The 27,740-nt window shown below is 38.1% G+C and overlaps 1 protein-coding gene across 1 annotated transcript; it reads left to right on the top strand.

The window, feature by feature from the left end:
- The first annotated feature begins 625 nt into the window (after positions 1-625).
- reep2 (receptor accessory protein 2) lies at positions 626-17,360 on the top strand. Its single transcript, XM_084719320.1, has 8 exons — positions 626-904; positions 4,827-4,899; positions 7,627-7,703; positions 8,030-8,150; positions 8,292-8,405; positions 10,038-10,218; positions 12,752-12,918; positions 14,040-17,360. Exons 1-8 carry the CDS (start codon positions 873-875, stop codon positions 14,106-14,108), a joined length of 834 nt encoding a protein of 277 aa, XP_084575446.1. The 5' UTR covers positions 626-872; the 3' UTR covers positions 14,109-17,360.
- The last annotated feature ends 10,380 nt before the right edge of the window (positions 17,361-27,740 follow it).

Genomic DNA, 27,740 nt, shown 5'->3' on the forward strand with positions numbered 1-27,740 from the left:
CCCCATGAAACCTAAATTAATAGTCTATGGCGGGAGACAAATTATTTTTTGATTGTCTGAACCATGCCACAAATTACGTGTTATTTGTCAATTTAAAGCAAGTAAAGAAAGTCCCATTTTGTGGTAGATTTGTTGTAGTTTAGTTTTGTGTGAAACTGCTTAATGAAGTACATCTCATATCTCACACGTCAACACCAATCACAGGACAGGATTATGACAGTTTCAGAGCAATCAGTGGCGTCTTTGGCTGCAAGTTATTAAATGTGTTGACTGGACTGGTAACACAATCAAAACTTCTCATGTTTGCAGCGCCCATTTGCAGGTTGCTCATTGTTTTGTAAAGGGTTCTACTGACTTCCAAACCAGTTGTGATGTCACAAATCATGCTCTTAAGCCCGCCCCTTAAAATCAGACTTTCCATATACCCAGAGAACCTTCCACTTTGAGCCGATGAATGTAAAAACAGCCTTCTAGTGTCAAGCTGTGCAAACACATCATTCTGCACGGTGAAGCTCAAACATTAAGCTGCAGGAACGAGAAGAAAAACATATTTTTTTTTGCGTGGAGGGGAACTTTAAAATAGCACATTTTACAGCATGGTCCTGCCCCTTTAAGAGCCAGCCTTTCCAGCAGTGGTGGTGGAGAAGTGGAGCAGAGCAGCAGCTCGGAGCCAGAGACTGCAGCACATCCTCAGCTGCCGTTAGCCACCTGACAGCGGGGCAGAGCGGACAGACAGCACCGGTCAGCCAGCCTCCCGGTCCACATCACAACACACCGCGTCCTGGAGGGGAATGGGGGGGCACCTAGCCCGCTAGTTCACCAACTAGATCTCCTAGAAAGCGGAAAAGGCTCGCGGCCGGCGGTCCAGCAAGATGGTATCCTGGATTATTTCGAGGATAGTAGTGTGAGTATGGGCTGGGCTGTTGTTGTGTTTAAACGTTAGCCTCATCAGCGGCTCCATTCATCAGCTGTCTGATGCTCGACCTAGCTAGGCTTGTGTGTGTCATCCCGTTTCCCGTTGATAACCAGTTAAATGTCCTAAATGTGTTGTGGACGAACTGTTATTTAGCCGCCGGGCTGAGCGGTTGTCTGTACTAACCGTTACGACCGTTGCTCTTTTTCTTCCATTAACACAGTGATGCAGTAGAATCTGCATCCAGCGCCTGCTAGCCGCTGGTAGCTAACGTATGCTGGCTAGCCTGTGAGTGTCACCACCTGACAGAAAATGTGTTCAGCTGGCAGGGAGAAGGAGTTGTTAGCCTGCTTAATATGCCAGCCTCGCTGCAGACAAGGAACCTCACTCCAGACTGCCTGCCATGGCTTTTTTTTTTTTTTTTTTTTTTTTTTTTTAAACATCCCAGCCTGAATATTGCTGCTCTGTAACGCTCCAGCACCATATGGTAACATGAGATGGTAAAATGTGATGGCCCAGCAGGCCACTCAAGAGATGCCCATCCATCCATCCAGCCATGACTAGACTGTGTTCAGGAACTGGTCAGATCAATGCGGATGACTTGTATATTTTCAATATTACATCATGTTACAGATATTGTTTCCTGGTGTGTTCAGATGAGCAGTATCAGCAGGTCAGGCCTCTTCTTCCACCTGTACACACCACATCCAGACAGTGTGGATGACTCAACTAAAGCCAGCAGCTTGTCATCATCCTGGTCCCTTACATGCAGACAGTTTTTTTTTCACCATGCTGCATTACTGTGACTCTTTTAATTCTGTTGTCTGACCACTGGACATGCCTGTTCATCAATGATGCTGTCAATTTATTGCGGCAGTAACCAAGCTGTGCATAAGTGTAGTAGTGTAATCTTCAAATGTGGCTGTAATTAGAGATGTCGCTAAACCATTTTTTCAGTTTATGATACCTGAACTTTGCATATTGGTCACTTTTGTGTACAGATCTGATATCAGAGTGATTAAGAAAAGAAAAGAAATAGTATTTTAACAGCTCACCCCGTATGGATGTGAAACGATTGCTGTCATTGTTGTATGGCCTGGCTTAAATCCTTTGTAAAACATGAATGAATCATAGCTGGAGTGATAAATCCTTTAGTTGTCAACCTTTCAATTAATCATCAACTATTCTGATAATTGATTTATCAATTTGAGTAATTTTGTTTAAGAAAAGGTCAAATTTCTCTGATTTCAGTTTCTCAAATGTGAATGTTCTTTGGTTTTTGAGTAAACTGAATATGTTTGATTTGAAGACAAAATAAGACATTTGAGAATGTCAGTTTAGGAAACGCAGATTATCATTTTTCATAATTGGTAATTTTATAGACCAAACAACTAACTGATTAATTCAGAAAATGTCCTAGATCAATCCATACAGAGAATGAATGGTATTGAACATTACCTCACCATCCTGGGGAAGAATGGTGTACCTCTCAGGGTTGATAAATTGTGGTATCAGGTCTGTGCATAAATACTGATATTGATACCAGCATTTTAGGCAGTAGTAGAGGCCGATGCTCATACTGGTATCGGTATTGGACCAACCCTAACCACAATGTTGTCTTTTAAAGGCCCAGATGTAGAGATGTTACTGATGTTTCATCCTTATACATAGTCTGCTTGCCTGGATTACATAAGCAGAGGATAACACATTGGCAAACAGTTACTTCCAGCTGGCTCTTCCACTTCACTGCACCTCAGGTAGTCATGTGTCGATGGGAGACAAACAATGTGACTGAATATGCATCATAATGGCTGCTGCACATCTAACACAAGATCAGGCACGTCTCATCTTTACTCTGTGCTTTAAACATGCAGCTGTCTCTTTTTAAAGATAATCAGAGGTATCTTTCTTTTTTACATAATAATGACTTGTCCAAACCTCAAAATGGGTGAATAAGCAGAGAGATTTGCAATAATTGGTCAATTTGTCGATAAATTGTCAACTATTAAATTATTTGACAATTATTTTCCTTTTTTAGTCACTTTTTTTGAGAAAATGTCCAAATTCTGCCATCTTCTGATGTCTTTACTCCTCTGTGACAGTAAACTGAATATCTTTGGGTTGTGGACAAAATAGGACATTTGAGGACACAACGTTTTTCACTATTTCTGCCATTTTATGTATCAAACAGCTGATCGATTGATTGAGAAAGTGATCAGCAGATTAATTGATAATGAGAATAATCTTGCAGTTGCAGACTAACTAAACTGTACCCTCAATGTATGTGATCTTGGAGTCCCAGCGAGAGGACTGGACGCCCTGATGTGAACTTGAGATGGGGACAGAAAGAGGCACAGGGCGTCTGCTGAGGGAGTCTGCTGGCCTAGAGGCCTTTTCGAAAGAGTCTCCTCAGCTTACTGTACAAAGCTGAGAGGCGCTGCACACATGACTGAACAGCTCAGACACATACTGGGACAGGAGATCCACTTAATGCTGGGAAAAAACAGTGGATATACTCAGGCTGCCAACAGCTGGGAGCACAAGCCTCATAGGTAGACACATTGTGTGAAAAACATTCAGTCCTTAGGCTGGGTTGCATCAACAAAGATTAATCTAATCTAAGATAAATTCTAAACTTTGGCTAAACTAGGTTTAAAATTAGTAAATCCATGTTTATTTACATAAACCCAAATTAAAAACAGTTAAATCCTTATGGAGAGTCTTGCTTGCCCAAATTGAATTAATTATATTAAAAATACATTTGAGTGCTGTCAGGACCTAGCAAATATAAAAAAAAAGAAAGCTAATTTAATTTGCTTGTATTTCTTGACAAAACACTATATTGTCGGCTAGCTAGCCAAAAAGTCAACAAAATTTAGCTACAATGTTTGCCAGTTAGCCACAAGGTTTACAGACTGTTACAGTTTTTACTAGCTGGCTAAAAAAAAAAGAAAAAGTTAAGAGAACGTTAGCTGTTGGTAGCTAACAAACCTTAACATTGTTGGTAGCTAGCTAAAAAGTTAGCCTAATCATGATGACTCAGCAAAGAAGCTCTGATTTGACTTTATTTGAAGAACTTGGCTATTTTGCTCAATCATTCTCAAAAAGGGAGCCGTTTTAAAAGGTAAACCTCCTCAAGTTAATTTGCAATCACAGTTTAAACTGGAGTTTAGTTTCAGTGCAACAGATCTCAATTTAATCTAGGTTTATGGTAAGAAACGGTTTAATTTTAATCTTTCTTAAATTTAAGTTAAATATTTGTGCCACATAGTTTCAAGTTAAATCATGATTTAATCGGGGTTTAAATATTAATCCTTGTCAGTGCAACCCAGCCTTAGTTTAGACAAAGTGTTATTAGTCACAATCAGTGGTTTTCACTGTAAGCATACAGACAAACTGGTGACTTTCTGAATTGTGTTCTCCCTGCTGTCCCCTCACTCAGCATTTAGTGTCCTGTCACATCAGCACAAATCACCACAGTGGCACAGGATGCCACCAAATGCACATCAAAAACACAGCTCTGTGTGCACAGTGTCCCAGTCTGCGCGTGGACTAACACATGGTGACCCACCCCTGGCAGACTTTTGTGTGTTTTTCCACTTTGTCTCGTTGCAGTCTTCCTGACTCCATGATCTCCTTTTTATTTTTTTGTACTGATTATCAGAACAGTGTGTTTTGACAACTGTAGCATCACCACTCACACCAAAACCACAGAGAGACTTTGCTTAAATACATGTGGTCTACTAATACAGAAAACTGTGTGTGTTTACTTAAGCTCAGAGCAAACATGGCTAACCTGCTTTTTAAGCAGGAACACATTTGTTAGGTGTTGGAGTGAACACCCAGAGGCCGTGTTCTCAAGCTGAATCTTCATCATCTGACCTGGCCCTCTCTGCTTTTCTGCTTTTTGCAGCCTTGCCTTTGGGACGCTCTATCCAGCATACTCCTCATACAAGGCTGTCAAAACGAAGAATGTAAAAGAATATGTGAGTATTACCTCTGGTTACTAAATCACAGCAGATCATTTTTGACCCCTGTCTGCTCTGTTTGACTTTTGGGATACTTTGCCCTGGGCTCCTGTTAGCTATTTTTACACTAATGTTTTAGCTTCATGTTGTGAGAAGGAATACACTAATACAAAACTGACAGATTTTTGAATTTATGCACATGCTTGACTTTGTTGCATTGGAGGACACACATTAATTACCTAGAGTGATTTGTGTTTTGATGTTAGTCACACTAGTTATTCTGTTTCTTTTAGCACAGTTACTCAAAGACCCCTTATTGAAATATCAAACAATGGCTGATAATTAGAGATGATCTGTTACCGTTTTTCCTTTATGATTCCAGTACTTGAACTTTGCAAATTGACTGATTCCACATTCGATCCAATGCCAGTGCATTTATACTACTAACTCTGTATGGATGTGATATTTGGTGAAGAAAATTAGCGTACAGGACGCTGCTGGTAAGTAGCAGGGTCTCGTTTCAGGACTGTGTGATACTGGATAGGTTCATAGACTCGTGCACTCACAGATAAAATCCAGCACTTTCTTTACAGTGTGCTCGTGGTAACTGAGCCCAGTTTCTAATGATCAGGGTCTCCAAGACAAGGTGGCAGTTAATTGGGGCACATCAACCTTCACTGAGGCACCATAATAAGTCTAAAAGAAAAGTAATGGCTCCATATCTCTGTCTCAGTCCTATTTTTTCTTTTATTATGCATGGACATGACAGCCTTTGATACACACAATGAGGTCCAGTGTGGTAGAATAAATGAGAAATTGGGAATGAGGCAGTGTAGTGTGTGGGTGTTCTTTCATCTGTTTGAGTGGATCATTTTTATCCAACACTTGCAAAGAATATATGAATTTGTATGCACCTTCTAATGATTACATAACAGCCTGCCATGCTGCAGATTGTGAATATCCGTCTGCATCATTTAGTGCCATGGTTCTCAGACAAGGGGTCGCAAAATCAATGAAAAGATTAATAAAAAGAAATCTTCAATGCAAAATTGAATAAAAATAAAGCAGAAACATGCCAGTACTCTGTTTGATTTGGAACCACTGATCTCATACCCATGTTAAGTTCATGAAATCACCCAATCCCTTGATACCAAAATGATTCATGGTTGAAATCTACACTCCCTTTTTTGCCATGATGTTCCTGGAAACATCCAAATTTTCACTCTGTTCACTGTAGATATTTTAAAACAGTCCATGCTTGAGGATTAAAACATTAATATTAAGGATGTAATAATATCAAGAAGAAAAATGAGGACTTAAGAAAAATGTCAATTTATTAAACAATATATCTGATGTGTACACATATTTTTGTTTGTATAGAATGAGTTTATCCTGTTAACTTAATTCCTGTCTGTTTTCCCTCTTAAAGGCAAATTATGCAAGATTTCACCAAAAGAAATAAAAATAAAAAAACAATGCAGAGACTCATACAAAAATAATCCCTCTCCAACATCACCCATGAGCCACCAGAAGTGCATGGTGGTTGTGCCTACATCCACAGAGACTTTGCCCTCCACCTCTACCTTTTCTTATTTTTCAACCCAAAATGTTGATATTTGATGTTCTGGGAGTGAGACTCAACAGTAAACTATCTTTCTGGTGCATTTATAAGCAGCAACTGACAAATCCTACCAATTCTGCCTTTACATAGAATACAATAAAAATAACCAACCATGCAGCTGTCAGTAGCAGTCCTGTTTATAAAATAAAGTTAAAAAAAAAATCACCATGTAATATCATATCATCACAATCGGTGTCAAGACATATTTTATTGTGATAATGAGTTAAATCCTTAATCAACACTGATTTGGAAGAAAAGTTTAGGATTTGAAGGCATTATAAAAAAAAAAATCTACAGAATACCTAATGTAACAAATAAATTGGCAATGACTGTAAGATGGTTTAACCAGTGTTTCCCGGGGCAAATCTAGATAAAAATAAGTATATTCCCATTCTGCCTTTGGCTAAGAGTCGGGGTCCTCCCTGCTTACCTCATCACTGCAAGGGATGGAGGAGGAGATGGCAGCACTCTGGCCCACCGCCTAGATTTGCACTGGAGAACAGTCTCCTCCTGGCAGGTTACCATGGCAACCCCACCCCCCCACCCCCCCCACAAGTGCTCCTCAACCAGACGGCTACAGAAGAGGCAAACGAGAGAAGGAGGAAGAGCGAGTGGAGGACGCCATTTTTAGAACTGATGTTTTCATTCCCCTCTCCTCTTGTTTGACTCATTCGACATTATGTGTGTTTACATGGCTGCATGCCTGTGGCCTGTTAATGCCTTCAAACACACCATTACCATGCAGTGCTTTCCTCTAATTTAGCAACATTTTTTATACCTATATATGATTATTGATCATATATTTCCTCTGAATCTCTGCTGTTTTGTATTGTTTTAATAAGCTAGTTGGCCTCTAAATGCCTAGTTCATGGCATTTCATTTAGCTTAGATGATGTCCTACATTTCCTTTGTCTCGGGGAGATTAACGATGCATACTGATGTGATTTGACAGCACTGAAACATATGCTGCTTTTATGCATTGGTATGTCTGTTTAGCTCCACGTGTCTCGGCACGTGCGCACTGGAGTCCTGTGGGTTCTCATGTGCTATATTTGTGATGCTCTCTCTGCTCACCTCTGTATCTGTGTGTGTGTGTGTGTGTGTGTGTGTACGTGTGTGTCCAGGTGAAGTGGATGATGTACTGGATAGTATTTGCACTGTTCACGACAGCAGAAACAGCCACAGACCTGCTCCTATCGTGGTGAGTCAGGAGCTGTTCATGAACATGACTCTCAACTAGCTTCTAATAAATAAACCACTTATATAATATCAATAGACGCATTCATGTGTGTATCTAGTGCTAAGTGTTCTTGATATTTTTAGTACAATGAACTCTTTTTAAAGTACATTGTTTTCACTTTAGCATCATGAAATACAGTTCACAAATATTCAGCCTTTTTATATGTCAGATTGGTGTCTTAGGTTCTCTAATTGTGTCTTTCTCTTTATAACTCAGATGTCTATGTCTTCCTCAAAGCTTTCTTCTTTTCTCTTCCTCTCTGCTGATGGTACGACTCTGTATCTCAGGTTTCCATTTTACTTTGAGCTAAAGATTGCCTTTGTGATCTGGCTCCTGTCCCCGTACACCAAGGGCTCCAGCGTCCTCTACCGCAAGTTTGTCCACCCAACCCTGTCCAACAAAGAGAAGGTAGGAACATGACCTTTTGTAAACCGGTTTGCACATTTTCCTTGAAATGTCCTGATTTTTTTTCCCTCTGATTTTCCCTTCTCTTCTTTGTCCCAATTACTAACATCACTCTGCCCCCACAACTGTTGTCCTGTGCTATAGGAGATAGATGAGTACATTGCACAGGCCAAAGACAGGAGTTATGAGACCATGATGAGGTTTGGAAAGAGGGGTCTCAACCTGGCTGCTAATGCTGCCGTCACTGCAGCCACAAAGGTGAGCCGTGTGTTCGGACTTTAGATGCCATTATGATTTAATAACCCAAACTAATTCTATTGTGTGATGTCTGTAATATCTTAATTGTAGATGAAGCTAGGTAGGAGTAGCAGGGTCACAATGTCAATTATGAATCGAAAAATGATTGAAATGAGCTTTCGGTTTCTACCACCACCACTATTTCTTTTTCTCTCCGCCCCTGCCTACTTGCAGCGTCCGGTATGTGACCAAAGAAAAAAACAACCCTCAAAGATGACACAGCGTAGCTAACCAGCCACTACATCAAACTTAATACCATCTTTTTTAAAGAAGAATTTGAAAATGTAAATGACAGAGTTCAGGGTCTAAGAATGGTATAACTGTCGGTACATAACAAAAAACAAACAAACAATCAAATCAAATTGTGGTTTTAAAATCAAAAATCAAATCACCCCTAGTTACAAGTGTCTTTAGCCTTGTTCAGACTTATGGTCTTAGAGATCCAGATTTGTTTCCATTATGTCTGACTTATACTGAGATGCAGTTCATCATTGAATTTGTTTCAGATGCTTCTCAAATGACTGCTGAGATCACGTTGTGCTTCCCTGCTCACATGTGATTTTGTCAGTTGGAAACTTTGACCGCAGATCATAATGCTTATTTGGATTGGAAAGTTGTTTCGGGGAACCAACTTAAAAACTTTGCTTGAGGTGTTCAGTGTAGCAAAATTATAGATGCTACAACATTGAAGGGATAGTCTGGATTATTTGAAGTGTGGTTGTATGAGGTACTTATCCGTTGTTAGTGTAGAGTAGATGGAGGAACAGAGATGAGTACCAGCACAAAAATGTACTGAAGCTAAGCATTGTACTGCTGTGGACAGGGTCGGCAACAAAAAGGTATTTGAGCCACTTAAAAAAAGGTCCACCTAAAAAAAGAAATTACATCATTTTAAGTTGTATTAAGAATATATTTTCACCACTTTACCTTCTCTGACAGGAAGCAGCTGTTTTGTAAGCTAAATATCACTCTCTCCACTGCTGGTTAGTTAGTTAGTTAGTTGTTATTTTGTGACTTTGGTGTTTTAAAAGGTCAATTCAGATTCAGCAAACTCACACAATAACACATCATCAGCAGTATTCCAGCAACTCCCGTATTCTGCGAAGTTAAATTACTGGTTTTCTCTGGTTGCTTTGGAGAAGGTGACATTCGGCATTACATAACGCTTTTCCATTGGAAAGACAACAAGGCAAAGTGGCAATATAGCACGCATTTAAACTGATAATGATTTGTCTGAGTTGACCTAAAATTCATTGTCCTGCAGAACATTGCTTAGCCTCCATGCTGGAACTCCTCTTCTTTTTCAAAGTGAGAGCTGCTGACTGCCATAAAACAACATGTTACTGGCTAAGAAAACCATGTATATTAGATAGTAATATCCATGGACTAATAGATTTATACATTTTCTTTGTTTTGATATTGGCATTATATATCAGCCATCAGTTGCCTTCTCTCTAAAAAAGCCATATTGATTGAAAATGATTATTTTTGGATGACCTGTCCTCTAACGTGAGTGAGGCATAGGTAAGTTGGAGACATTTCCATGCTGTCACATATCTGACGTGTCCGTGTTGGTCTTGCTGTGATGTCCAGGGACAGGGCGTGCTGTCAGACAAGTTGCGGAGTTTCAGCATGCAGGACCTGACTCTCATCAACGCTGATGACGAGCTGGCCCTGCACACTTCAGACGCCCGCATGAGACGGGACCCCATGGATGACATGAGCTCAGGGGCCAGCACGCTGCCCCGGGCCAAGAGCACCACTGCACGGCAGAGTAAGGACACACAACACACACTTCTCATTAGCAGCTTCACATGGAAAAGCATAGAGTCACACACATCTACATAAATACATACTGTGTGTGTGTGTGTGTGTGTGTGTGTGTGTGTGTGTGTGTGTGTGCGTGTGCGTGTGCGTGTCCGTGTCCGTGTCCAGTTTGTTGATTGTCACTTAGAGGACTTCCTTGATTTATGAGCAGGACTATGGGTTGTTGGGCCAAGTGGAGTCATGTGATTTAAAGCACTGCAGGATGGAAAGTGTGGAGTGGGGGGGGGGGTGAAAGCATGTGATTCCAGTGGGAGGAGAGGCTTGGAAGGAGGACTCATTGTGTCTCACTACACTGCTGGCTGGCTGGCTGTGTGGGCCTGACGAGTTGTGAACTGAATACAGAGAGAGAGACAAACAATGAGCGAACAGGGAAAAGCAGCACATTTCAATTTTACTAACTAATAGACAATGTGCAATGTCGAAAACCCAGTCTGACAAAACGGACAATGGACAAAACACTGAAGTGAAAGAATCAGACAGCCACATTAAAACCACTGACAGGTAAGCTGTTTTCACATATGAACTCTGATCTATGTCCCGAGAATCAGGTCAGGACTCGGCAGGGGATGTGCGCTGTGTTTTGAAGGATGCACACTTTTACTTTTCTAATTGCCATCTGGTGTTTTCACATCAACGATGATGAAGTGTATTAAAATGCAAGCTAAAAAATTAAACTCATGTAGGCTGATAGTGATCAGCAGATCATCTGTATGAAAATGAAATGGTCAATAAAAAAGTGGAAAGCAATATACAGGCAAGCAGAAAAGAGACTAAAGCAGCTGCACACCGTGCGACATCCTCAACACACCCACTCATATGGTCCGGACACTGAGCGGCTCTTTTCACACATGTAGCTTGCCCAGATTTTGGAGCAGAGAGCTGCTAGGATTAAGTCCAGGGCAACTAAATGCTGTTATTTGTGTTCACTCATACATCGTCTCCGGGAAGTGTCTAGATAATTGCAGAGTTGCAGTGCATGTGATCATGTTGTTACGTCACCTGTCAACAGATCAGATATTTCAAGCCGTTTTCACATTTGCATTATGAGCGATACCCTGAGAATCAGAATCATTGACATCATCTGAAGGAGCCCTTTCGAACATGCAGCATGAATTAGAAGAGTGTGCGAGTCAGAAGTGTCGTATGCTGGAAATACTCTGCAGGCATCACAACTCGCCTAAACCACACAGTGTGCAGGAGTCATCCTTAATGATGACTGGGTTTGTCAAAATTTAAAAACTGTGATGGAAGAGGAAAAGGCTGACAGATGCTAAGATTCAGTCTGCCTGCCTGCAGGAGAAACACTGGCGGTGTGCTGCGACACTTTTACTTTTCTGACTGAAATCTGGTGTTTTTCACATCACAGATGGTGAAGAAAGGCATAAAAACCAGAGTGTGAAAAAATATTAGACTCATGCAGGCTGATATTGATTGGCAGTCTGTATGAAAATAAAATGATGCAAGTGCACACTGTACACCCCCTTTCTTGCTCTGGACACTAATCTGCTCTATTCACACATGTGGCTCAGAGGTTTGGGTTCACTTCCTGTGAACTGACTGTTCACAGGAAGTGAACATACTATCCTGTCACTGTCCTCTGCCTCTGGTGGTTCAAACACATCTGGCTGTGTCCAATATAGCTGCTAGATGGAGTGTCCATGTTTCAGGTCATTTTCAGGTCATAGTGGTGTTTGACACTGAGACAGTGGAGCAGACACACCCCCAGCTTTTCATTGCAGAGAAAACTGCTCATTCTTTCACCATTTTGAGACCTTTTTTCCCCCTCTTTGATCATTCAAATTTGGCTGGGTGGACAAAAAGGTGTATAGGTGAAATAGTTGTAAGAAGTGTGTGTTTATTTTGTTGTGGTTCAAAAAATTCAACATGTTGTCCACCCCTACCTTTTACAACACACCCCTGGTTGGGAGCTGCTGTTGTGGATGGTTAAAGTTTGGAGTAGGTACTTCCAGTTCTAGTGACAGTGGCTTGTTTTTATTTTCCTCATACTCAAATATGTGCCCCTTTGGAGGCCAGATTGTTTACAGCAGCAGACAGAGACTAAAGTCCTCTCTGCTGTTCATGTTGCTGTTGGTGTGAGTCTGGATTTTTATTAACCCACTACGTGTCCTTACCCAGACTATAATGATGGCTGAGCAGAGAAGACTTCTCTTCAGTTAGCCCTGTACAATATATCCAACATCCAGCTTTGAAACTGGTGGAAACAATAAGTGCAGTTTGCAGTGTGGCCACTGGGTGGCGTGAGAGGCTGTTATTGCAGTGACATACTGGTCCATAAATTCACTCTTTTTAAACAGTTGCTCCAGTTTTGCATTTTAATTATTATAAAGTAAATCACGTTGGCTCAGAGAGAGAGTTTGGCCCCTATTGGTCCAGTCTCTCTGGTCTGTTAGCAGTCTGATGACTCATTCTGTGAATTTTTATCTCATTGAATAGCCACAAATTTTTGTCCAATCATGCAGCCCGCTCTTTGGCAGCCACGTCCCTCGCTGACGACGTGTCGTCCCAACACAGCTCTGACCAATCAGACACAAGGACTGAGCACTCTGATGAAGATGTGGGAGAAAAAGCCCCTAAACGAGCGTCTAGCGTCAAAACCACCAAGAAACCTGCTGCTGCTAAGACAGAGGTAGGGCCAGTGAACACACACACACACACACACACACACACACACACACACACACACACACACACACACACACACACACACACACCCTTATGTTTAGGTGTTATAAACAATTTAACACAGCAGTGGTATCAACTATAACAGAGTTTAAGAACTGTTTTTTGAAAGACTGATGATCATTTATGTGACATAAAGAACAATGACATGCAGCTGAGCACAACATTGCTTTAAACCTTGGTGGCAGAACATGTACATGATTTCCACATCATAAAACTGTTGACCTACAATTCCAGACTGCAACATTCAACATTTATCAATAATTATTTGACTGAAATCTTCTTATTTGTGTACTAACAACAGATCAATTTCCAAAAAGAGGGCTAAGTGAAAAATAATAATAATATAAAGTATTTGTATCGCAAAATAATGTTAGTTTCTAAAGTGATAAGCCTCCTCTCCTCTCAATTCCAGCAGCAGTGGCCTTTTTCAGTAGTGAGGTACCACTGTGTCTTAAATGCATACAGGGGAAACATTGTCCTTATCTTTCAAACTTCATGATGCCCTCAGTTTATAATGCAGCTTTCTGACAAAGATTTGGAGTCTCAAGTAAAAAGGTTACACGTCTTTCCCACAGTACAGATGGTCACTTCATTTCACTTCACTCGTATCAAAGAACAAATGATGGGCTATTTTTTCTTGTTTCTTCACTATTTTTAGTACATTTTCACAGCACCTGACTGTAAACTGTAGTGTCACTCTCATACAGTTTACAATTTGTGATCACTCTGATCAATATTTGTTTACGACCCCCACCAGAAATATGACACTTTTTTTGCAGCTGAGTTAAGGAGAATATTAAAGCTCCTCCAGAGCCACAGAAGACACACAAGATAAAGAACTGTACTATACATACAGCTCTCCATGAAGAGTAAACTGACTAAACTTATATGGAAAATATCTACACTTTTAAATATCGATAAACTCCATCACCCAACTTTTAGCTGGACCTCCTCTCCATTTTTAACTATTCATTGTTGTCACTCTCCGTCTTTTCCTTCTGTTTAATGAACTGTTCATTACTCTTTACTTTGTCCTCCTTCCTGTCCCTCTCCTCCCTCTGCAAGACTCAGAGCAAGACGGTGAAAAAGCCGGCAAAGAAAAAGACCACAACTAACGCAGAGACGCCACCATGAGGCCTACTGTCCACATCCACCGGCCTACACTCGCTCCACCCACAGCCTGCAGGCCCTTCTTCCTGTGTTCAGTCTCCACACAAACACACATACACTGTATATATATAACAAGCACTGACATGGTGTCACTCTTGCTGGTTTTTAGAACAAAGTGCAGATTTGGGTTTTAACAGTATGTGGCCTCCTGTAAGTTGGGAACAGCTCTTTTATGTTTACTTGGTTGTTGCATATTTTTGTTCTACTCTTTACTTACTGTGAGCTCATCTCAGATTTAACAGTCGGGGATGTTTCTTAGACACCTTTTTTTTAGTCTGATAAAAGTTGATGCTCCTTCCACCTTTAACCTGTCGACATGTAAGTATGTTCCCATATTAGGTGAGAACATAAGCTGGCCATGTTGCAGCTTTCCAGTCTTATTGATCCTATTGATTCATGTTCTGCTGCTGACGTTGTGACATTGTTGGTTGAGGTTCTTTTCGGTTGAAATGTCTCCAGTAAAATAACCCATTCTTCACATTTTGTGTCTCCTATGTGTCCTCTGTGCTACTCCTATGTGGTAGCAGTTGTGTGCAGGCTTGAGTGTGGGTCCTGATCTGGATCTGGCCATGTTGGTAGAAATCCTCAGATGCTTTTGTCTCCAGAGCACAGACAGGTGGCTTTTTCTACAGATGAGTAAGAATATGGTTGAGATCAGCTTGAAGGCCTGTATTGAATGATAGTTACAGACATTATTACTGTTTCAGACCTCATATTTACCACTTTTGTCATTCAGACTCCACCATGCCCTGACTCATCAGTCAAATTTTACAAGATTATTTGGGATGAAACCAGCTTTAGTTCTCTGTTTTACCTTAAGTATTACTGAATTTTTGGCCTTGCAGCTTGTGGAAGAGTTTAATGTTTAGCTTCCCCTCATTAAAGGGTAACTTAAGTCTTTTCCAACCTCTATTTTCCCGTGTTTTTGTAAATACATGACAAAAGGGGACAACAGTTTTTGAAACTGGTCCAGTTTTGATGGAGAGCGCTGCAGTCGACAGAAGCAGAACTTAGAACATTACAACGTAAACCCTCAGCTTGTGTCTGACAACATTGATTGTTACAGAGGAAGACTTTCTTTTTTTTTTTGTTTAAGAGTAAGATGGTACGTTTCTGGTGAGTTTGAATGAAGGTGATGATGCTAAAATTATAGTTTTTCAAAGGGAGTCTGGTTAATTTGGTGAGAGCAATAAAACCGCCATTTCTGGCTAAAATAGAAAAATCACATCTTACTCTTCAAAAGAGAAGAAGTGATCCTTTCCATAATGTTGCCAAAAGATTTATAATAACAAGCTGAGCCTGTCAGTGGCAAAAACTTTTTAACAGTGTGCAGTTGCCCACAGAAGTTTGTAGCTTAGCAGCACTCTCCCTCAATCCTGGACCCATTTCAAAAAACGTTGTCCACATTAGTCATTTAGACACAAAAAGTGGTAAAATAGAGTCCAGGTTGAGATTTCCGAAGCTGCACTTTAAGTCTGTACACCTCTGGTTGAGACTGGCTCTGCTAAGTTCAGGTCTCATCTTTCTTCCTCACTGCTTTTATTGTGACTTTAAGGTCATGTACAGTGCTGGTGATGGAGTGGTTTGTTTAGTGTTGGCTCAGTTATCCTTCATCTAGACGTCACTCTCTCTTAGGTCATATTTATCCATGATCATTTATTTTTTACTCTTCAGTTTGATCCAGTTGTTTTGGTCATGTGATATTAGTAACATGTTTGAGTCGTGCATATCTGGGCCTCATGAGGTAACGCTGTAACTGAGCTCTCTCTCGATAAATACAGTAGTTATAGAAGAGTTGCCGGTGTTTGTGAGGTAACATATCTGCTTTCACCACAGTAGTGATGTCAGTATATCGTTTGTGTTCGACGTTAGAAAGTTGTGGAGCAGCTCTGCGCTTTCTCTCTCTTCTATTCCTCAGCTGCGTGGTTGCCTCTTTATAATATTTCTTCCTATCTTAGAAGCCAGGATAAAGCAAAGCAATATGGAATTAACTAAACCAAAACCAACATCAGGAGACTGTGAGGAATTATTTTCTCATCCCCGTGCTGTTGTTTTAGATGTGGAGGGAGTGTCACACCAGGCTGTGGGTGTTTCTAAACACTGGACTCTTGTTCTGGGACGGGTTCCTGGTTTCTTCTGAGTGCTCTGCAGTGAGAGATTTAAAAGCATGAGACTACTTCTGCGCTCATTACTGCTGTTTGCAGTGTGACACTAGTGTGAACCAGTAGGGGGAGACAAACCCCACCTCAACTGTTGGAGAAGTTACTAAACAATATGTAAACACAATGTAAATAGTAACCTTGACTGTATATACATGATGAGCTTGCTTGCCTTATTCATTCTCTGGGCTTAAATCTGTTTAATTTTTTTTAATCATTTGTGTGCTTTTTCAAATTCTTAGTCTTGACAAATCACATGTTCTGAAACTGGAAGAAGCTCGAACTTCATCAATACGGATTATTTGCTTTTTTAACATGTTAACTTTTCTTTCTCTGATTTTCTGACACACAAAGTAGGGAATCTCCAGACAGAGTCTGATGGCACACTTCACCCCAAAATCAAAAATACACATCTTTCCTCTTACCAGTAGTGCTGTTGATCCTAGATGTAGATCGTTTCCGTGTGAGCTGCAGAGTTTTGGAGTTATCAGCTGTAGAGATGTCTGCCTTCTCTCAAATACTGGTACCATTATATTTGAGAGAAGGCAGACATCTCTACGAACTCTCCAAAACCCAGGAGCTCAGATTAAAACTATCTAAATGGATACATTTCACTATTGGTAAGTGAAAAAAAATTAGTTTTGATTTTGGGATGAACAGTCCTTTTAAAGTGGTATTTGTACATTCACATCCTGCTGTGTACTTTGCTGACTGGTTATTTTATTATTGGTATTTTAAGTTGAAAAACAGCCCCCCTCTTCTTAATTTAATGTTTGCACTGAATAAAGAGAGTTTGGCACATAATTAAAGGATATTTTGTCATATCAAGAAACAATCTTGCATTTTATTTTTGTGTTTATGCCATTTTTGTATATTTATTGTTTGTTATTTTCTCTGTTTAAAATCAGCATTGTATACAGGGACGTTCATTTGTATATCGTTTGTGCCAATTCTCAAAGCTCCATGTCAAAAAGGATTACAGTATGTGTGCTGAGACAATGTTATCTAACAAGGTCATGTATCAGTAATAAAACTACTAATAAAGGAAATTAAATCAGTGTGTTGCTGCCTGATGTACGCTCATAACAGAAAACATAACATAAAGAGGACTTTTGTGAAGTAATGCAGTATTTTTATTTTAAACTGTCTCTTTTGGTGACCTGGCCTTTTCTTTTCTTCAGGTCATATTTACAATAAGAAAACCTGTACAGGAGTCTAAAACTAAAGATCCCACACTAAAGGAGACTTCTCAAGAGTTAACACAAAATAATCTGACAATGGAGAGATGACGGCTGTGAGCACAATCAGCTGGCAGGGATTGGACAGCTGAGCAGCAGGTGATGAAGAAACAGGCCAATGAGAGAAGTGGATGAAGTTGAAGGTGTCCTGGATGCTGAATCCATGGACCAGATGAAGGTATAGATGCAACTGAGGGTGGATCTGACGCTCGCAACGGTATTTACAGAATATAAAGCTGTGGTGTAAATCTGTACTCAAGTAGAAGTGCTGTTACATTACTGAAATATTACTACTCTGCAAGCAAAAGTGCAAAAATACTTTGCTAAAAAGTATTCAGAATATTAGTTACTTTTTAACTGTTGTTTCATGCATTATCAATAGGGGATCAACTGACTCAAACTGAGTTTCTGTTTCTTCAAATCTTTGGTCTAAATAACTTCAAACTCCTGCTCTGTTCTGCTCAGTGATCACAGTCACTTCTACAAACCTGCTGCTGCAGCAGCTTTTTGTGTGAGTGACCAACAGACCTGGAGCTTGTCAGCAGCTAATCTCACTCACCACTGGACCCATGAGCCTTGTGGGGTTTTTTTTGTACACATTCATGACCATATTTTGAAGGACCTCTGTGATTCACAGTTTTTTAAAAACTTTGACTGGAGACAGACGCTTTATGTTTTCGGGTCAGTGTGAACACGATGTGTCAAGAACAACTTGAGAGAATTTCTCAGACTGGACACAAATGTTCACTGTGACTCAAGGATGAACTGATTACATTTAAATATATAGTGCTCAACAAATTGATTAGACCACCACCCAGTGTAAGGTTTATGCCCCAGCCGCCCTACATTAACAGCATTGGTAATTAACAAAATCATTTTTTATGTTTCTGTAATGGTTAATACACCAGTATGTAGAAGCTCTTTAACCAAAATTATATTTTTAATGCCAAAATATAATTATTATATTATTGTTTATTTTCAAATGTGCTGTTTTACAAAAAAAAACCCAGAAAAAATAGTAAAGGACATTATTATTTCTTGCTTAAGATGTGAAATTATAGTTATTTACTTGCATTCCTGAACAGAAAAAAATAGTTTTAGTGGTTGAATGTTATTCTTGATTAATTTCTGACTTCTCAGGGAAGCCCAGTGAACCGGCTCAAATTTGGGTATAAAAAGGTGAATTCAGTTTGAAATTCCTCATTCCTGTTCAAAATGGTAAAATGTCGAGAGCATCACTGAAAATGAAAGAGTCCACATTAAAGCACTTCATGAAGCTGGAGGGTCTCTGAGACAAATAGGGAAAGACAAAGTGTCTCAGTGTGGTCAAGTGTGCTTTGGAGTCAACTGCAGAGTCTGGTACTTACAAAATTCACCAAGGAAGAGGCAGGGAATTAAAGTTGATGTCAGACACCTCAAGATTACTAGAAAAGGAGGAAGACCACTGCTGATCTTCAGGCAGAGACAAATGCTTTTAGATCAGAGTCTGAGAAAGTCTTCAGAATGACCATAAGCAGACGACTGATGGAACAAGGCTTAAAGGGAAGACTAGCTATTGAGGCCTGCAAACATCCAGAAACACCTCAGATTTGCCAGGGAGCACAAACACTGGACTGTTGATGACTGGAAGAAGGTACTCTGGACGGATGAGTCCAAGTTTGAACTCTTCGATCAGCATATAATGCAATAATGCATATATATGTATATATATATTGCTAAGAGGTAAAAACAATACTTTCTAAAAGTAAACTGCTACATTTAATTGTTCAAATTAGTGCTATAAGAAAATCCTAAATAAAACATAAAAATAAAAATACATGGATACTGCCTCTCAAATGTCTCCACCTTATATTTAAAGCCACTTTTGACCCTTTTAGGCTGCTGTAGATGATTACTGTGGAGTGTTGAAGCCAGAGTAACAGACTGAGTTTAAGTCAGCAACTGTTAGTTTGTTTTCACAGAGGGAATATATGACTGACAGCATGAGCTCACGTGTCCTTTTATGTTTATCATGTGAGGTCAAATATGAGTGAAGTTTGTTTAGAAAATCTTACCATGATCACAATTCTAAAGCAGTTAGCATGTTAATGGTAATTCCTATTATGTGTTAGCATCAAGCTAAGCGATAATACACATTGATAACACAAGGTGGCGCCAGATTTCATTCCATAAATTCAGGTTTCATTCAATATATCAACTTCATATTATATATAATTTCCTGAATATATAATTATGTACAGTGGTGGAAAAAAGTTTTCGGACACCCTTAAAATTTTACACAATCTCAAATATTATCATGAAATATTTGTTAAAAAGTCTTTTTTGTGTTTCAAAAGGTGTGGCTGCATTAGACTGACACAAACAAATACAACTGATATATTTTTTGTTTATTGTTTACAAGAAAAACTAACAAAACTAAATTCTTGACAGTTTCAATATGTCAGTTCTCAACATTGTCGGTATGAAAGTCAACAAGTAACAGAGAATGTGTTCAAAACTGAACAAAAAAATAAATAAACCATCACATCGTCAAATTAATATTTAGTAGTCCTGCCATTAGCACGCAGTAGAGCTCTAATCCTGGCTGGCATGTTCCCCACGAGCCTTTCACACTGTTAAGGGGTAATCTTGTTCTTCTTGAATTGCTGCTTTTAATTCTTCTAAATTCTTTGGTTTACACTTTGAAACAGACCTTTTGATAATCCACCACAGATTTTCAATGGGGCTCATGTCTGGAGATTGAGCTGGCCACTCTAAGACCTGGATACTGTGCTCCTGCAGCCAAGTTCTGCTGGCCCTGGATGTGTGGCAAAGGGCATTATCTTGTTGAAATATCCAGTTTTGACCTCGACGGAACAGTGCATGTGCAGAAGGAAGCATGTGGGTTTCGAGAATGGCACAATACTTGGCAGAGTGCAATGTGCCCTCACAGACAGTGAGATGACCAACACCAGCAGCACTCATGCATTGCCAAACCATGATACTGCCTCCACCATGCTTGACAGTAGGTACTGTACATGCTGGAGATAATGCTTCGCCTGGCCTTCTGCATACCCTCACATTAGCAGGAGGAAGATAAAGCTGGAAACTGGACTCATCTGACCACAGAATCTTTTTCCACTTCCTGGCTGTCCAGTTCTTGTGTGTTTGGGCCCAACGACACCAGGCTAACCTTTGTCTCTCATTGATCAGGGGCTTCTTGACAGCCTTGTAGGACCGTAAGTCATGATCTAAAAGTCGGCCATGTACAGTGCGGGTGGAACACTGGACACCAGTTTGGTTTGACCACTGCTGCTGAAGCTCCTGTGATGTCATTTGGCGGTTTTCCCTGCACATGCAGATCAGGATGCGGTCATTTTTTGCTGAAGAAACCCTTGGATGCCCAGATCTTGGTTTGTCTTGCAAGCTGTTGGTTCGTCTGTATTTCTGCAGAGTGTATCCAACTGCTGAAGGACTGCATCTGCACTTCCTGGCTATCTGGCGGCTGTACCCTTCCTAGCTGACAATCTGTATCTTCAGGTGTGTTTCCCACGTTAGGTTCCTTGTTTTAGCCATTTTTGTCTCTGAAGAACTTTCAAATGTGCTGGCTTTATATAGACACAAAGCACGGCAACAAAAATTGTGTCTTTTAATAAAAAGCACGACCTTCATTAGTGGATCACTGGTACCAAAATGACCCAATACTCAGAATTTCTTATGTATTTTTATGGAACCAATCAATTTTAAGTTTTTAATGGCTTTTTTAGGATTTGTTTAGTATTTTGGCTGTGACTGTACTAAAAGAAATTGCACTTGAAGACCTAAGAGTGATTCTTAATGCAATATTTCACAAATGCATGGGGTGTCCGAAAACTTTTTTCCATCACTGTACACACACACACACACACACACACACACACACACACACACACACACACACACACACACATATATATATATATGTGTATACATATATATATATATATATATATATATATATATATATATATATATATATATATATATATATATATATATACATATATATATATATATATATGTATAGAGAACTTCTAGTCCACCCCAAGTTTATCTTAAGTTATAACAAGTTTTAGGGTTTTAAAACTGTAGTATAGTTTATAGTCCTCATACACCTGTTGCACATCAGAGCACTTTGATGGTTTAACCACATGCAAATACATTTTGTTGATGATGAGGGAACAAAACACACAGAGCATCTTTTTTCTTGAACAATTTATTATCATGAGCTCAGGACAGAGCAGACAACAAGATCCAGAAAACAAAAACATATACTTGAGTAAACTGTAATTAGTAATGTCATTACAATTGGTACCCATAGTCAATTTGTTAATTCGAAAAAGGATTTTTAATAAAACTGAATAGTCATTACTACTGCAACACAGACTCACAACCATTTAGTAATTCATACCAGAAAGACCACAAACTTTTGTGTTGATACAAAAAGTTATGGTATTTGGTAGGCAGATATTAAATTGCTTATTAAGTATTTAAAAATGTTGTATTATATTTCAAAAAATGTCTATATATACGCACACATATATATGTATACATATATACATACATATAAGTTGTTTTCTGGACATTTTTAAGTCTCAGCAGTGAAATTTTAGATTTATGTTGAAATTTGTCATATGATGCTTGATAAACATATACACAGTGATATCAAACAACTTGACATAAAGAAATAAAATAATGTGATTTAATTAAATTTATGAAGCATTTTATGGGTCCAAACACCATGTTTGTTTATGTCCCACAACTGTGTTTGTCTTATGAAACTGTCTATTAACATTACACTGAAATTCGTTCTACTCTACCAACTGAGTTGTAGGGGCCCCGCTTGATATTTTGATATTTGATATGATATTTTGCCATGTAAATATTGCCTGTCCCACACTTATACTGTACGTCCTTACCACAATGCTGCTAGTTTTTTCAAAGCTAAATAATTAATTTTGATTTAGCTTCAGTTTATAACTGGGTGAGACCCATGATAAACCTTAGGCTTGTGCATTCTTTTATTGTTTAAATTGTTTTGTTTATGTTTTTTTAATATGTGCTAAAGCAAATCAAACCAAATCAAATCAATTTGGTCAGCATTTCTGTAGAAAGATTTAGTTGAGAAAGTCATGTGAATGATCAGCAAACAAAACAAAACAAAAGTTTTACTATGATTGATGATACTATTTCATTTGGAATAAAGTCATACTGTAATTGTATAAACTCATTTTAAGTATCTAAATATTGTATAACGTGAACAAAAGTGGTGTTTGGACCCATGTTACAAAATCACATTGTTTAGTAATTATTTTTTATGTCAAGATGTTTAATTTCACTGTGTTTATATTTATCAGGAATCCAATTTTAACATAAAATTAAAAATGCCTGTAGTTGCAAAAACACCCATATATGTATATTGCAATAATATATTTTGTATCATTTTGTTAAAACTTTAACTGATAAATTTTTAAAGGACAGTTGCTCCCCCTATGTGATTTAAGGTCTGCAACAAAAAGATTAACAACTGCAAAGTTAAAATAATGTACGTTGTTTTTGTGGCCCATGGATTTATTTCCAGGAACAGATTTCATATCATTGTCTAGTTGCTTCTTTTTGCTGCCTTTGACAGACTTCAGTGGCTTGTTCGCACCACTATTGACATTTCTCTCAATAGTAAGATTAGTACCATAACATCTTCTGTCGGAATTCTTGGCATTTTTATAAAAATTTGGACCGCAGAGGCCCCAATACTCGGTGAATATCACGTGAGTAGAAAATCCAAATTTTTCCATCCATTCAGTGGCTTTACATAAAAGAAGAAACATACAAGGGGTGAAATTATCCTTTGGCCTACTCAAACATGGACTGTTGTATGTATAAATTAAAATAGATTTTACTTCCATTGATTTATTCACCTGTATCAGTTTATCAATGATTTCAATTAAAATTGGCTCGGTGTGTTTGAATGGTACTGTTTTAAAATCTGGCACAACTGGAAGAATGTAACTACATTCACCATTTTTCCAAAAAATAAATCCAATTGCATGTTGACTAATTTGTCCATTTCTTCTTTTATAATGCTCATGCCAATTTTGTATCATAGACTTAATTTCTTGACCTGCAGACACTGCCTCAATACTTGATTCTATGTTTCTATTTAAAAATTCTGTCATTAGTTCATTAATAATTCCAGTTCTATCACTACAATTGTGACTGTATTTAGCCAATTTTTTTCTCAAATCATCATCTGCACCCAGGAAATCTTGAAAATCAGCTGTGGTTGATATCACTGAATAACTGGCATTTTGGTTAAAATAATCTACATGAATTACAGAAAAGTTTTCTTTAGTTTGGAAATGAATTACTTGAATATCTTCTTTTCCTTGGACAATAACTTTTGACTGTACATTAAAATCAAGATAATTAAAATTCAATACAGGTATAATGTTTTCCAGGTCATGTGGATCATCTTCATGCTGTTGATCTTTCTCCCTGAATAATGAAAGAGGTTTAACTTAATTTCATTCACAGAACAAAATGATATGCTAAGCATTATTTTCCCATGTGCTACATACATAGAGTTGTACAACTGTAAACAGCAACACAGCCTACTGTCACTGACTAGCTGAACTCTTTAGTAAGTATTTAGTCTGACCCTCCAGGGAGGAATATTGTGATCACAACAATCAATACATATTCAAGCAATCTCTGTGAATTCTGCATGACCTTGAAATTTTGTCCAGTGACCACAACTTTTGCACAAATTTGACCAATCATCAGATTCCTGTGAGTTCCACCAATCATTACAGTCAACCGTGCAAACGTCAAATATGTATGGTTCAATGAACCGACCCAATGTTTTATTATTTATTATTTATTATTTTTCTGTATTTTTCTTTTTTAATTTGTCAAGAGTACTGAAAAGAGCATAGAGTTTGTCAGTGTTCTTTACATTTATCAATGCTCTGTGCACTTTTACATTTTATAAATTTATGCTTGCGGCTTTTACTGAGTTCAAACTCCAAAACGATTTTGCTTCTTTGTATAATAGCCGCCACATGCACCTCTTCAGTTGCAAATACAGTGTATTTTGTTGGACTTTTTGTAATTCTGAGCCCACTGGAGAAAGTTAAGTAGGCACTCAGAACAGAACACAGTATTATCCTCACCAGAACAGGTTGCTAATTTTTATTTTTAATGGATCATGTTTTTGTTTTGTTTTGTGTTTTTCTAAAGTTTTTTTTCCCAAATATTTTGATTTTCACGTCCACAATGCCATTGTAAAGAATACCTATAACATTGCAACGTTCATCACAATTTTTTGAGAAGCTGCCGCAATGTCAAACATTTTAGTCCACAACAGTTGCAAAAAAACTTCACAAAACCCTGGAGGGACTACTACTACTACTTTGTGTGTTGGATATTTGTAATATTCTGTCCCCTTGTTGTAAATGGGAACAGACAAAGCTTGATAACACTGCTCAACATGACGGAGTTCAGTTCAACACAGTCAAGGCAGACTGTCCTCCCCAAAAAAATAAGATCACTTATGAACATAATCAAGTTTTTGTGCCCTAACTTGTCGAAACCTCAACCTCATTGTTGTCACGTCATAAAACAGATTTCCTTTTCAGCAGTGGTTGGAAACAATGCTAGATTCTACATGAAACTGCTAACAACAATAATTTTGAGTAACAGGGTCATGAATTTTGAAAAGTGACATTTTGAGTTTTTTTTTTTTTTTTTAATAAAAAAATTAAATAAATAATAAAAAAGGGTACTTTGAGCACCACAAACTGAGTGTCATCTAGTCCCATTATATTGGAGTGAAGAGAGACGTCTCTACAGCCGACGTCTCCAAAACTCAGCAACTCACACCAAAGCTTTCTGGATGGATAAATAGCACTTTTGATTTGGGGTAGAACTGTCCCGTAAGTGTTCTTGCAGTTTTTATATCTTGCCAATTCAAATGTATCGATTTCAAAATTCAGTCCCACATGTGTACAGTGTGTTCTGTACTCCCAGGAGAGGATATTTTTTCTGTTTAACACATATTTATTCCTCCACTGCTGACCGTGGTTATATTGGTGCAAAAATGGAGGACAACTACGTTGAACACAAAGGAGCAGCACCAAACGCTCCGCTTGGACTTGTGGGATTTAGCGTAGATTTAGCAGAAGATTCTGACAAAATTGGATGGGAATAAGCTGTTAAATATTAAGTTATGGTGACATGTTGATTTAATTGTAAAAAGGAAAGGAAAAATCAATAAAGGACAAATATGAAGTCATATATGTATATTCGTCTCACTGTAGTTGACAGAAAGCAATAATATTCAGAACAGCCACCAGTTGCACAAGGGTACAATTATATAATATATTATTAAATAATAATTCTGATTAATTATTATTATTATTATTATTATTGTATTAAATAATTCTGTTTGTCTGTTTGTTTCTGGGTTAATTTTAAACATGATTAAATTGATTAAACATATTCTAAAAATAAACCATTTGTTTTAACTTTAAAAAGTCTGGACTGCCTCAGAATTTTAAGTTGACTGAAACTGAAAAGGCAAGTTGAGATAATTTTAACTTTTCATGTCAAATAAACTTAATTTTAATTCAGTTGTACTTGCGAAAACAGTTGAACCAGTCACACAACATTACAAACAAATTTGATTTCCTTTTACATTTTCTCAGTCTCAAGAGTAAGTTTATGATTTCACACAAAGAACTTACAGCTGCAGCTGCTTCTGCTGGAACTACTGTGTTCCAGCATCGACACAAAGACAACATGTGAAACTGCGAACAGTGAATTTAAGTTTTAAGTGTAACAGAGTAGGGACTGAATTCAATACTAATATTCATCATGGTTCACATTATTTTAATTATTGTGAAAACAAACAACTATGATTTATCTTAAAGTGTATTAGTGATACACAGCAAGTTTTCAGGAATATGTTTTCATCAAACTTTTGTTGGAAACTTAATTTAAGGAGTTGATTGAAGTCTGTGCTGTAAATTCATTCAGCTCATCATTTCAAGCCAGAAGACTTCAAGTTAGAAGAACTCATGTTTATAAGTTCTGAAATTTTCAGAAAATTAATACTAGAAATTAAATCCCAGTATGATTTTCCTTTAAATATTTTTATCAGATAATTTAGCTGGAGTGACTGAAGACAGTTGTTAGATTGGTTTGAGTTCCTGTCTTTGCACATTTACTTGGCTCAGTTTCATGGGACCTGTCGTCAGTTAAATACAGTATTTAATTTCTTAGAGTGTACCTTTGGGGTGAGATGTCCGTTGACTCGGGGGAACTGGTCAATTGTATATCTTCGTTTTCTGGATCTTGTTGTCTGTCCTGCTTAGTGAAGAATAAAGTGGTTATTCCATTACAAAGTACATTCTCATTTGTGGCCCTCAAGTGTTCTGGACTGTTAAAGAACCACGTCTTAACTTGTGAATTTACTTAAATATTGATATTTCAATAATTCCAAAGAGAATAGTCAGAATATTTTCCCTTTGAAAATCTGTCTATGGTTTAGATATCCAACATTTTGTTACATAAAGATTAAAGTAATCACTTACCTCCATGATAATATCTCAATTCTGTTAGAGAGAAAAAAAGGAATGGTTAAACAACTGAAAAAAAAAAAAATTTATATAGTTTTTACTTTTTTATTTTGTATTGTTTTAAAATTTGTAATTAAAGTACTCACTTACTTTTTTGCTTTTTTTTCAATTTTTTTTCAATTTTTTTACGGAAGTTGTGTTGGCAGTTGGCTGAATATATAGTCTTCCCTTGTCCAATCATTTTGCATGACATGTTGTTATGATGCCAAGTTTCATTATGAGACTGGAATGCTGCTTTTCAGGGTGGAGCGCCAGTGTGTGTTTTCAAGTTAATATACTGAGAGACTTATTGTCATTCTATACTGTTATTATTATTCATTAAATTTAAGAAAAAGGAATTGATTACTACAATTAAAATGTTTTACAGGTAAAAGTTTGTTTTACTGAAATAAACTTAAAAAGTTAACAATGGTAAGTGACACTAACTGGTTAAAAATAGTTTGAAAAATGTGTACATGAATGTGACATGTAGTTGGACTGTCTCTGATTCTCATGTGAAGTTAAACTGTGGCTGCATTTATTTCTATATATTTACAGCAAATC

This window comes from Lutjanus erythropterus, chromosome 5, assembly GCF_056507025.1.
Source record: "Lutjanus erythropterus isolate fLutEry1 chromosome 5, fLutEry1.hap2, whole genome shotgun sequence".
Lineage (NCBI taxonomy): Eukaryota > Metazoa > Chordata > Actinopteri > Lutjaniformes > Lutjanidae > Lutjanus > Lutjanus erythropterus.

Coding starts and splice junctions, on each gene's coding strand:
- reep2 (XM_084719320.1), top strand. CDS start 873: ATGGTATCCTGGATTATTTCGAGGATAGTAGT. Junction 4,900..7,626: donor CGAAGAATGTAAAAGAATAT/GTGAGTATTACC, acceptor GTGTGTGTCCAG/GTGAAGTGGATGATGTACTG. Junction 8,151..8,291: donor CCCTGTCCAACAAAGAGAAG/GTAGGAACATGA, acceptor CCTGTGCTATAG/GAGATAGATGAGTACATTGC.